General features: G+C 45.5%; 1 protein-coding gene across 2 annotated transcripts in view; it reads right to left on the bottom strand.

Moving 5' to 3' along the window:
- Window positions 1–12,251, bottom strand: part of sesn4 (sestrin 4) — a 38,867-nt gene extending 26,616 nt beyond the window's left edge. For both annotated transcript variants that reach the window (XM_063190191.1, XM_063190193.1), the window contains exon 1: window positions 12,035–12,251. In XM_063190191.1, coding sequence (XP_063046261.1) covers window positions 12,035–12,100 — 66 coding nt within the window. In that variant the 5' untranslated portion in view covers window positions 12,101–12,251. The remainder of the gene's footprint in view (window positions 1–12,034) is intronic.
- Between the last annotated feature and the right edge of the window lie 917 nt (window positions 12,252–13,168).

Here is a 13,168-nt window from a genome sequence, read left to right as displayed (position 1 = left end):
AGTTCTTTATCTGTGTAACTATTTTAAGACGACATATGCGCTGCGTTTTTGCACAGGCTAGTAGGCTATAACTTTAGCCCCTCTCGCTCACCAGAAAACTAAATGGGAAAGAGATGAGAACCCATGCGTGATTGCGTGCCCTCTCGAGAGGCTTTGCAATGGATTTTAGCCCCGACTTTGTCAATTCCTAGCACTAGAATACGGAATGTTTTGTTTTAGGTCATATCGAGACTTTTTTTCCCCCTCATCAATGGAGTTGATCGATAGTTCTACAAGTAGTTCTGGCGGTGAAGCCATGAAGACGAGTGGGCGGACATGGAACCGCTTGCTCACCTTATTGACAGTGGGCTTAACAGAAGTGTACACTCTTGAGTGGCTGCTTCACAAGGCATCTCCACCGCGAATAGCGATTAAACATTTTGAGGTGAACTGTTAAACATGAAATGTTAAACTGTCGCAATTGCCGAACGTGTTGCTTGTCGTCATGTTACTCCGGAGGAGCCAGCTAGGTAATGCGTAAAGAGTCCCCTTTGTAGTCAACAACTCACAGAAATAAATGAACGATATCACTTAGGCCTACTTACATACATCTGCAGCAAACAATAGTTGGGCTTAGTTCACAAGTTTTTTTTTTTTTTAAATCCCATTGTGCTTTTTTCGTAGTTATATAATTCACTCCGCTTGGGGCTTGTGTTCACAACTTGTCTTGAAAACCGCTGCTACTACTACGGATTTTACGGTAATGTGATGTCAAGTACCGTAATGATTACTATAGCAGCGGCTTCAAAAATACACAAGTACAAGATTCCTTGGCATCACGATGTTTGCCGTCCATCGTGATGCCAGCTGTCCATCGCCGATGGACGATGATATCGTCTATCGGCACAACCCTACGGGGCAAGGCCAGGCAAACAACAGGGAGAGATTTCAAGCAGGAGGGGGGGGAAGAGTACAAACAGAAGCAAGTTTCAAAAGTGGGCCAAGCGCTCTTAACGTATGCTGCATGTTTGTGCTTGTTGCCTACATGTACATTCATTTGCTTACAGCAATCTACTGTATAATGAGCAGGTGCACAAACCTGCAGAAGTGAGCTGCAGAGGTGTGTGTGTGTGTGTGTGTGTGTGTGTGTGTGTGTGTGTGTGTGTGTGTGTGTGTGTGTGTGTGTGTGTGTGTGTGTGTGCGCTACAGCTGCTGCAGTTGTCCATGATGAACGTGCAGACATGCTCGTAGCCTCTGTTCTGGTTGATTGGTTGACCGGCACCAATGTAACAAAAGACTGCTTAAAATACCTCACACTATTGACAGGTTCCTTTCACAAAAAGAGTATCTACAAAAGTACAAAAGTACACAAGTACATGTGCAGAGTGATAGGCCATTTAAACACACCTTCACCAACTCGACATTCCTTTTCAAAAGAGAATCTTGTACAAAAGTAGAATGGTATAAAGAGATGGACCATTCAAATAAATACTACTTCTCCACCAACTCGATCAGAAAATGACCTAATTTTGCCAATCCTAATCCATCCATCATAATCCACAACCATTTAATGGGAGATCATTTTAAAATGAATAACAATGAGAGCTTTACAATGTTGCAAAGCCAGCACAAAGATGTGAAGCATTAGTCAGTGTGGAAACTGGAAAGCATCGTTACAGCCTGCAACTGGCTATGACCGACCACAATTTCCTGCTTACTTTAGTTTATAGGCCCACGCACTATGAACTGTGCTTCGTTAGGGCGTGCAAGTGGCAACTGGCTATGGTGAGGTGCTTTTGCATTTCAACCCACTCTCTCTCTCTCTCTCCAGCCAAGCATTCATTCTTCACGTATACTCCTTTGTGAACTCTTCCCTACAAAGGCAAAGTGCAGTAACAATGCCAACATTGAAACTGACAGTTTGACAAAAACTGACAAAGTGACTTCAAAGTTTGGTATTAGGTTGGATATTACAGATACTGCAACTTTGACATATCAATATCTCTAAAACGGGACACATTTGGACCATAAGGTTTTCCCACAACATAAAGGAGGTGTTATGCTCACCATTTTCAGTCTGAACTCAATTTTGACAAAATATATAAGTCAGTTACTGCACTTCGTCTTTGTACAGCAGAGTAGCAGAACTAGAAAGTCAGCTGGGCAGGAGCCAGAGGCGCCTATGTGGGAGACGTGCCAACCATGCTGCCTCTAGTCTCGTCTCACTCAGGCCCGTTTCCACATCCCACCCCCACCACCACCACCATCCCTACCCCCACCACCAACTCTGCTACCACCAACGCCACCACCTCCACCACCTCTGCTACCACCAACCCCACCCACACCTCTGCAACCCCCACCCCCACCCCTGCTAACACCACCAGCGCTACCACCTCTGTTACCAACACCAACACCACCACCACCTCTACTAACACAGCCAGCTCCACCACCCCCACCACCACCACCAGCGTTATGGCTGGTGGTGTTGCTGTAACCCTTGGTGCTGTCAAGGCAAATCTATGACTGGAATCCTGGCGGCTGAAGCAAACGGCAGGAACGCACCCGAGTGTGTGTGTGTGCGTTTATGTGTGTATGTGTGTGTGTGTGTGTGTGTGTGTGCGTGTATATGTGTGTGCATTGTCCACCCGACCTACTGCCTGCCTCCCTACTGTATCTTTCTTACATACCTACCTAGTGTTCAATTATGAGTGGAAAGTAGTAATAAAGTAAAAACTGAGTCAATAGTGCATGGATGTAGGCCCAAATTTTCACCAACAAAAGAGTGGAGAATATATGAATGATGGCATTTTCGAGGAAAATAAAGTCTACACTACACTGAATGGCTGACTGAGCTGTTGGTCTACATTAAAACAGTGGCACTTTGGGCCTGTATTGAAAGCAGTGGAGAATCTATGGTCTCTGGCCTACCCTTCACAGCCAAGCCAACCCAAAAACAACCTTCAAGGAGCCACTTGTCTATTCGTGACTTCTGACTGAGTGGTATCGTTCCTTTAGGCAACAGGCGGGCAAGCAGAAACCTTGCTGTGTCTTTCCCTTTGGTAAATACAGTATAATGACCTTTAGTGGTGCACACAAACACACTGACTAAGTGCAGAAGCCTACAGAGGGTTTCCAGCTGATTAAAACAAATTGTTCACGAGTATGTACTGAAACTTGTAGCGAAGCTGTAGCAGATTTCTTGAGTGCAGCACCAATGTACTTTACATTCACCGTTCATTTTCTGAGAACTTAGTTTAATGATAATTGTACATTTCTGCCATTACTGTAGACTCCACAGATCAGTAGATTCCAGCTGCCTACCTGACTATGATGTTCTATTGACCTGTCTGGCACTGGAGCAAACAAAGAAACCTGAGAATTTTCATAACATTGTTGAGTCAGTGCACCTTTGTCTGTGTGTGTGTGTCTGTGTGTGTGTGTGTGCACGCCAAATGCTGTGGCTATGTGTGTACACTGAGAGGGAGCGAGAATGCGCGCTGTGAGGACTGAGGACGTGACACCAGACCACATGTGTTATGTACATTTACATTACGGGAGGAGTGTGTACTCCAGTCAGGAGGAGGGAAGAGGGAGAGGGCAAGGGACGTGGGTAAGGTTGGTGTCTGGATGAGTGAGTGAGTGAGTGAGTGAGTGAGTGAGTGAGTGAGTGAGTGAGTGAGTGAGTTGCTAACTTTGGCATCACGGGTCAAACTCCCCAAGGGACAGACAGACGAGGGACAGGATGGAGGAGGAGGAGGGGGTGTGGAGGTGTGAATGCGCAGAGATGGGGATGAAGGGACGCGGAGCGGGACTGGTGGTGCGGCGCTCCCTCTTGTAAATATATCGCATATCACCCGCCGAGGAGGGCCCGAAAGGCTGCCCACTGCCTCTCTCCCCCACCCAACCCCGTCCCCACCATCCCCTCCTCTTGCCACAGCGAGTGCGAGAGCACTTTGGGAGCGACCCAGAAAAACATCCGACGGTAAACAGAGATAAAAATTATGTACCTCTGCCTCCAACCCCCCACCCCACCACCCCTGCTTCCCTCCCAATGCCGTCATAGCTCAACAAACTGTGTAACACTCACGTGTTCTTGCTTCCAGTCAACGAGCAAGCAAGCAAGCAAGCAAGCAAGCAAGCAAAAGTGAGCACTGGTATCAGTTTCTCCAAGAATGGAAGAAGAGCATCCTCTGGAACTGTAGAAAAACATCTTGGGCCACGAGACTTTTTGGCTGTCTGTTTTGTTTGTTGTTTGGTTGGTGGGGTTGGATTGGCTGGTTGTTTGGTTGGTTGGTGGGGTGGGGTTGGGTTGGCTGGTTGGTTGTTGACCTCGCCTGTGCAAAATTGGGGTGGATAAGAAGCTAATGCGAGTCATGGGTTCAGCTGCAGGTCCATCCATCCACACAAACACCCTGCTGTTCTGTTCCGTTCTGTTCTGTTCCGCTGCCCGTTCAGACTATTTTTTGTGTGTTGTTTTCCTGTACAAACATTGAAGCCCGAAGCCCAACCCCCACCCCAACCAAGCACGCAAGGATGGTATTCACAAACTTTTTGCTAATGGCTTGTTTTTTTCTTCGCTTGTTTTTGCTTCGGAAAGAGGGGAGATACAGACATATAGACGTTCTTTCTTACTCCTCACTTGAGGACACACGGACACACACACACACACACACACACACACACACCACAATGTCAAAAATGCTGTAGGTCCATGTTTGTGTGAACAAAAAAAGGCTCTATATTAAGGCTATAGTGCTTCTTCCTTCCTCCCATTTCAAACCTGATGAGGAATATGTCCGTCCAGCAGCGGTAAAATTAGAATTGAAGGCATTGCCCCCATGGACTAAAACGGAGACGACAATGTCACAATGACATCTTCCGAACACCACCACCACTAAGCTCAATACGCCATATCCTCAATAGCAGATGTCTGGGGTAGGCATCCTCTGAATAGCTATGGCAGCGTCAAGCCATGCTCAATGTGTAAAAGATACTCAGAACTGAAAAGTTTTCCTTCAAAGTTTGACGCCTTCACTGGACACCCAGAGGCGTACTGGAAAGCCATTTGTTTTGTTTGAGCGTGCTTTCTTGTGTGACTTCTGGATAACAAAACCACCACCAAGACCAAGATGTTGTATCCTCAATAAGCGGACATCTTAGGGGGGATGCTCTCCCCTTCACTTGACCTCAAGAGGGATGAATAAAAAGGCTTATTGACATTCAACACCAATTTCATCACATCCATCACTAAATCACGCAGTTCACATGCTGTGCTACATACAGTCTGAGTTACCATGGACTAGGGATGCCACCTGGCTAGAAAGCTTTTGCATATAAATTCATATCTACACTACATATGGTCATGACAATGACGATGCTATTATGAATACAATAATGTGGATTTTTCATAGCACCTGACAAAAAAAAATTACCTTACAGACATGTCATGGCATGTCCTCCTTGGGCATGAACAATATAGAAACCTAAAACAGGAAGTACCATGCATCACTTTTCTTTCGTTTCTGTTGATTCATTCCTCTCAAGAATTAACAGAAAGCAAAAAAAGGCATGGGTAAGATAGGGAGTTTTTCCCTCCTTCATGATGCTTACCGGACAAGGTTTTACAGGATCCAGATTCCTATGCTTTTACTCACTCATACCGTACACATTGACTCAGTCATGTCTAGCTGTTTCATCAGCTCTACTTAAAAATGTACACGACAATGACAGTGCACATTTTCATAATGACACTGATGCGTTTTTCAAAATGAAGTAATACAGCTATAAATTAAAAAAGAATAAACTCTGGTGACACCAGGGTCACTGCAGGAGGCCTAAGTTATTAAACCGCATATTTGAGAAGATTCAGAAAAGGCAAAACAGGACTCTGGGACTTTTGAATACATTTGAATGGGGATTTGGCCCCTGTTGCCTGCTTCGCTTTGAATAAAAATCTCCCCTGCTGCCTAGAGGCCGGGCCAGCACAGACACAAGAGGATGTTTTCTTCTCTGTGGCAGCTCCGCTGAAATCAGAGACGCTAGCTAGCTCAAGACAGGGGACTGTGGCAAGCCATTTTAGCGTTTAAAAAAAACAGTCTCTTGACTATTCGACACTTAATACAGTAAATATCATCATCATAATCAACAACCATGTCTCTCTGCCTTAGTGATAATTGCATTTGGACTATCTGACTCACGCATATCCAGTTGGGCTGTTAAAAGTTCAGAAGGCTTGCCACTGGAGAGAGAGAGAGAGAGAGAGAGAGAGAGAGAGAGAGAGAGAGAGAGAGAGAGAGAGAGAGAGAGACAGAGACAGAGACAGAGACAGAGAGAGCGAGCAAAAGACAGAGACAGAGACAGAGAGAGAGCTCTGAAATCAGTTGATCAGATCAGATCAGGTCAGATCAGCAACACAGCACTGTGCCAATCCCCCCCCCACCACCACAACCACGTACAGTACACAGGCAGCCCCCCACCTGGCCCACAAACAACAGGCTTTGTCCTCCCAGTGTTGGCCAGTGTCACTGGGGACAGTAGTCCGTTGGCTTGGCACAATGACAACAGCCAAGCAGGAGGTGTTGTGACTGTTAGGTCACTAACGCCCGAGGACATTAAAAAAGAAAAAAGAAAACCCAAGGGACACGGCTTCCGACTGTAAACATCTTTTAATAAGAACCTGTTTCTCATCCTAAGCGGAGATCGTTGGTCACTAATGTCTGCGGGCATAAAACAAATAAACATGACACAGCTTCCGTCCGTGAACCTCTTAAGAAGAACCTGTATTGTTCGTCTTAAAAGTTGAGACTTTTGGTCGCCAATGTCTGCGGGCATTAAAAAGCAACGCACACACACACGGCACAGCTTCCGACTGTATACAATGACTTAATAAGAGAACCCATATTTCTCGTCTAGAGTGGTTCCAACGAAAATGAATCCGTGTTTGTGTGCTTGTTGTTGATTGATCCACCCAAAGCTGCCGTAGGGGTTGCTTGCGTTGCGTGTGACTCAGGAGGAGATGGAATACAGGAGAAGGAAATGACTAGCGGGACACGTCTTTCCGAACAGGATGGACGGAGAATTATTTCATTGAGGAGGAGAAGATGGGGAGAGAGGGAGAGACACAGACAAAGACCAAAGTTTGCATCAGATGAGGACTGTGCAGAGAGAAAGAGATGAATAAATAGATGTAGAAATACAAAAGTGATAGAGACAATTGAGAATGAGAGCGAGAGAGAAAGGAAGATTGGGACACACAGACAGAGGGGAACAAAAGGCTGCATGCCTGGTTGGTGTAGGCACATTATTTGTGTACCACACTGAGAAACTGGTGGAGCCTGGAGTGATGGAAGGGGTCCAGTTATAGAGGCAGGCAGAGAGAGAGAGAGAGAGAGAGAGAGAGAGAGAGAGAGAGAGAGAGAGAGAGAGAGAGAGAGAGAGAGAGAGAGAGAGAGAGAGAGAGAGAGAGAGAGAGGCAGGCAGAGAAAGAGAGGGAGAGCGAGCATCCCATGTCGGTGCACTACAAGACTATGTGAGTGAGAGGTGAGGGGTAATAGAGAGAAAGCACTACAGTACTTACCCCCCTGAAGTGAACAGAAGGCAGAAACAGAGAGACATACTGACAGACACACGGACAAAAACAGGGAAGCAGAGAGGCTGCATGCCTGGTTAGCGTGAGCATTTTATTTGTGTACCACATTCAGAGAGTGAGTGAGTGAGTGAGTGAGAAGAGAAGAGAGATGCAGGGGGATAAAGGGAGCGCTCTCTTATTCCCTGAAGCAAGTTTGGGAGAGAGAGAGAGAGAGAGAGAGAGAGAGAGAGAGAGAGAGAGAGAGAGAGAGAGAGAGAGAGAGAGAGAGAGAGAGAGAGATGTAGGGACAGATAAGCAGTAAGAGGGGGACAGAAGGACTAAATGCCTGGTTGGTGTGCTGTACCACACTCAGCAAGTGAGTGGGAGCCAGTGAGGGGAGCGGTGCAGTGCAGTGGGATCAGGAAAAACACAGCGAGAGAGCAAGAGGAGAGGTGCTGGGGGATAGAGGGAGCACTCTTATTTCTGTAAGAAGCAAACAGGAGGTGCAGAGAGAGAGAGAGAGAGACAGACAGACAGATAGACAGACAGACAGAGAGGGAGAGCGAGAGAGAGAGAGAGAGCGAGAGAGAGCGAGAGAGAGCGAGAGAGAGAGAGAGAGAGAGAGACTCTTACCCCAGTGGATCAAATGGGAGTGAGAGGCAGAAAGAGGAGAGGGGTAGAGGAGAGGAGAGGAGGACTGGGAGAGCACTCACACCCCCGTGGAGCAAACAGAGGCAGACAGAGATATTCAATCTGCATTCCAGGAGGGCCTGGAGGGGTCCGTCCTTGTCATGCGCTCCTGTCCCCTCTGCTGCTATGCACACATACACACTCATCCGATCCCATCTCTCTCTTTCTATCACTCTCTCTCTCCCTCCCTCTCTAAGTGTATATCTCTCCTCCTGTGTGTGTCTACTGTGTCTCTATACACCAGCCCTCATCCCATCTCTCTCTCTCCCTCCCTCTCTCTCTCCATCGTTGTGTGTTCATGGATTCTCCCTTTCCCTTTTGCTCTCCGTGTACTGTACTGTATCAAATTCAATTCAAATGGTGCCCCCCCTTTCTCTCTCTTTCTGTCTGTCTTTGTCTCCATATTTCTCCGTGACTGTGTGTCTATGTCTCTCTCTCTCCATCTGTGGCAGTCTATCTCTCTCGTTGTCTCCCCCTCGGTCTGACTCACCCTCGTCTCCATCTACTGTACGTAGGGATAGCCCACAGGCCTCTCTTTTGGCTTGGCAACCTGAACCCCAATGTGAAGAACAAAACAGCCAGCTGCAGAGCACAGGGGGGGTGATTAGAGAGAGAGAGAGAGAGAGAGAGAGAGAGAGAGAGAGAGAGAGAGAGAGAGAGAGAGAGAGAGAGAGAGAGAGAGAGAGAGAGAGAGAGAGAGAGAAACGGCAAACAGACAAAACAGGGATAGCACAGACTCTGGTTGCCCTGGCTGAACCAGACAGGATACCCACAGCCAAATGGGGGTTTCAGATGAAAATGAGCAGAGCGCACCGAATAATAGCAGCCTACTGGAAGGCTGTAGCGACCTGCAAGTTTTTGAGTGTGTGAGATTTGTCTTTTTTTTCATTCGGAACGCTTCATTTTGCAAGGTAATCTACCCTAATCTAAGGATCAGCAAAAATGGTGAAACAGCTGCATTAAACCCTACAAAGAAATTGTGGTTTGCCACAAACGATGTTTGTCTTAATACAACAAATTAATGCTGGAGGCATGCTCCTCTCCCAATCAGAATGGCGAAGCAGGCCCAGGCTAGGCCTACATCCGAATTAAAACCTAAATTGTGCCTTTGTCGGCACCAAAAACAACTTTAATCTTAATAGAACAAATTACTGGCATTAGGCATGCCCATCTCAGTCATCATCAATGAGGAAACAGCAGATTCTCACCAGTCATCACAGGGTTTCACACTTGCGTCTGAGCACTGCTGGGTGACAAAAGTGTCGAGGCCAAGTCAGCAGATAGCGACGACTTTTTAAATGCATCTCTTTTATCTCTCGCCCTCACAGGGGAACGGGAAGAGGGTTTGCTTTTTTTTGCAGTATCAACAGCTATTCAAATAGCCAGCCACTTGTGGGGATGACAGTAGAGCCCTTTTGCACACAATCGTTTAGCATGGCCTGACTGACACCTACATTTGTGTCATACGTCTTGTGCATAATTTTCTGTTTGAAAGAAATAGCTAAAACAGCCTACTTTTGAAGATGCATTAAAGAGAGCAGAGATACAAAGCAGAGAGGTATTCTGGTGAATAATTGCACTGCAGAGCAAGGACATGCAGGTCATCCTTCAGCAATGGATGAAACTGAGATATAGCAATGGACTTTTTTCCCCAGAAATATATTAATGACGGTTGCACACATGCAAAAGATGAAAACATTTACATCAAGGTAGACGTGACATAAATCACTGTTCTCTGACTTTCGTCACACTGGAAAAAATAAATGTCTAACAGCGCATTCCTCCATTGTTCTATCTACAGATTGAGAAATGCAGTAAACAAGTTTCCCTAGACATTGCGCCCTCTGTCGGTTTCCCGGCGGAAAAACAGCTCAGAGGGGAGAAAAACAACTTTGATTGGCAGTGGTATACAACATCAGTACACAAAGACGACTAAAATATCAACTTGTCAGGGGCACACATCCGATAGAACGCAGTAACAAGCATGCATTTGAGTCACAAAAGTACTCAAGACACCAGTCGACTAGAACTATGTAAGTTTGTCATTTTGAGGCATTATGTCGACTTGAAAGCGCATTTGGTTGCTCCATCAATGAAATGCCTCTGCAATCCAGAACGCAGACGCACAATGAAACACTACCAAAAAGCTCTGGCACTCGGCAAATCAAGGGATTTGAGGGTTTGTCTTCTGCATGCACAGCACTAATAAAATAAATTCGTGATATAGTTCTAGGTGACTGGCAAAATAAAAGACAGCAGGACCTCCACCATACATAGAGGTAGAAATCGATGCCAAATACAGTGGGGTTGAAAGCATCCATGTACATGCACAAATGTTCATTTCACTCGCTTTCACACATTATCTTGTAAAAACTAGTAGAGAATCTTTACTGAGCTACCAAAACGCACAGCTAACCATTAGCCTAATAATCAGCTATGCTAACACCATTCATTCAAAAGTGCTCCAAGTTCCTTCTGTGGTGTCAAGCGATATTATAACCCGTTATACTCGCATGGACAAATATGCCTTGTTACTAAACCAACTCTTATAAGAAAATATATATTAGCATTTCCTAAATCAAAATATATGAAAATAATGTTTTTGCCCACTGACAACAAAAATGGACAATGTACTGCATCTTGGAAATCGAACGAGACACAAAAGAAAACTCGTAATGTAGTTCTAGTGCGTATTCTTTCTCGTTGTGTGTGAAGGCAATATCCGATGGTCATTAAACAAACAACAGAGGAAAACGCTTAAACACAAAACACGAAGTGATGCGAACGTATAAACGACTAGAAGAAAAGACGTTATGCTGTTCACAGTTCAAAGTTTTTACTTTTCGCAGGATACAACGTTAGCTCACTATGCAGAATAACTGTACAAGTTAGCTGGGGATGACTTAGCTACGATGAATATCGTGATAAAGTGGTCCCACAAGACTAACAGCTTTAACAACATGACATAACAAAATAAGCAATGCTCACCAGGTACAACGTTAATGACATTTATTGCGAACAACTAACGGGGCTCAATAAAGGTGAACAGAAGTGGGTGCTCTGGATAGCTGATTAGCCTGAGCTCTAGATGGATCCCACAGCAAACTTACCATCCTGGCAAACTAGTTCTGGTGGTAGGACACTTGCTGAACACTTCAAAGAAATTAGCATGTCTGGATATGTAATGTACACCCGTGTTTATTCAAACAGGAAAAGTTTCAAAAGTAAAATGTTAGCGACACAATGTACTTCTGGCAGCAGTCAGAGCCTTTCTGCTGCTATTCTAAACCAGCCAGCCAGTATCCCATTGTTAGCTGAGCTACGGATAATTTAGCCATTTTGCAGCCTATCAGTTAGTCAAAAGAACTTGTCTACATTCTGCATGCTAGGCATCCTTGACAAATCACCCATTTCACAGTGGTTACTATCTGAGGCTAGCCCTGTCTTGTTAGAATGAGCCCAGTACCTTATTTTCTGAAACCATGTCACCAGTCGTTGGTGTTATTAACGTTGGTTGGCCAAGAATAGAAGTGATAAGTGAAATTTACCAACCAATGATTGACAGACCTAACGAATTTAATGTCTTACCATCTTCGTCACCAACACTCCTGGAATAATTTTCGAACTACACAGAATGCGCTCGCTAGCTGAGACAGAGTATGTCTTTTGTCTCGTGAGCTTTTGCCAAGCTATTCTGATTGAACAAGTCAGTCAGGAAGCAACTTTTAAGTTAGCAGCTGAAGTAATCATTGTCTCTTTCTGACAGATTTCTCTGGTAGTTGCATCAGTAGACTCTACCTGATTTTGGACGCGCTGGCACTGAGTTCCGAGGCGATAATCCATTTTTTTCGTGCAGATGATCATTTTCCACTTTTTAGTGCATTGATACGGCTCTGGTGTCTCTTGCTGTGCAGGCTTCTCACTACCTAAGCCTATCCGCTATATGTTCTACAAGTCCGGGCATTTAGAAATAGCCAAGTAGGAGAAGAACAACCTTCCAGACAGATTGACAGAAGTGTGGACACTGCATCCAATCAGAGGAACGGAGAGGCGGGGCCGAATATGGTAGGAAGGTCTTTTATAGCCTCAGCCAATCAGCTTCCTGAACGCCGCTGCAACACGATGGAACACAACACCAATCAGCAAAGTGGTGGAAAAGTACCTGTCAGTTAGCTGCCTTGGTGAAAGGTGCCTGGAACCCTGACGTAATCTCACTCAGTCTTTTTATTGTTCATTTCTATATATTTGTGCTGTGCTTGCGCTTGCAGAAGAAATGAGGGAAGAAGAGGGCTGGTTTGATGCACATTTTGCAATGTGTCATCTTTCTATTATCCTTGTTTTTCGTGCGTGCTCTTCGGCCAATGAACATCATCACAGTGGATTTTCATGACCAGGCACACAAAGGCAAAGAGAGGAGACCTTGGACAAAGGATGCACGGTAACAGGCCTGTTCTGCTTCTGCCCTGGAAGAAGAGATTAAAAAAACAGGCACTTGGTCTGTTAGGCTGGCATTGAAGTGTGTGGAAAATGTAATGCATGGAAAAGGCTTGCCTGGATAGACCTCTTGGCAAGATAAAGCTGTCTTTGTGCTTGGTCTCTGCTCGGAAAGCTCAAAGTGAGCTATGACAGTGGTAGGCCTATACGTTGACAGTGCCTTATTTCCTGCCCTTAGCTTTTCACCTCGGGAAGTGTGAATGCATAAGCCAATTTTTGTTGTTTATGAGTAAGTAATAGTGGTGCATAGAAAAATGAAAGTTCCACTGTCATTGTGACACAGAATAGCAGACTGTGCACACAGTGCATTTAAGCCTCACCTGTGCAAGGGTGCAGCACATCAAGTGCGTAGGGACAATATCACGCTAAGCCTACCTCAGTCATGCAAGAGGAGGATGATTGTGGAGCAGCACTGGTCATTCTCTCCCCCCACCCACA

Source organism: Engraulis encrasicolus, chromosome 23 (assembly GCF_034702125.1).
Source record: "Engraulis encrasicolus isolate BLACKSEA-1 chromosome 23, IST_EnEncr_1.0, whole genome shotgun sequence".
Taxonomy (NCBI): Eukaryota; Metazoa; Chordata; class Actinopteri; order Clupeiformes; family Engraulidae; genus Engraulis; species Engraulis encrasicolus.
The sequence above is the reverse complement of the archived record's forward strand: the minus strand, read 5'-3'. Positions and strand labels throughout refer to the sequence as shown.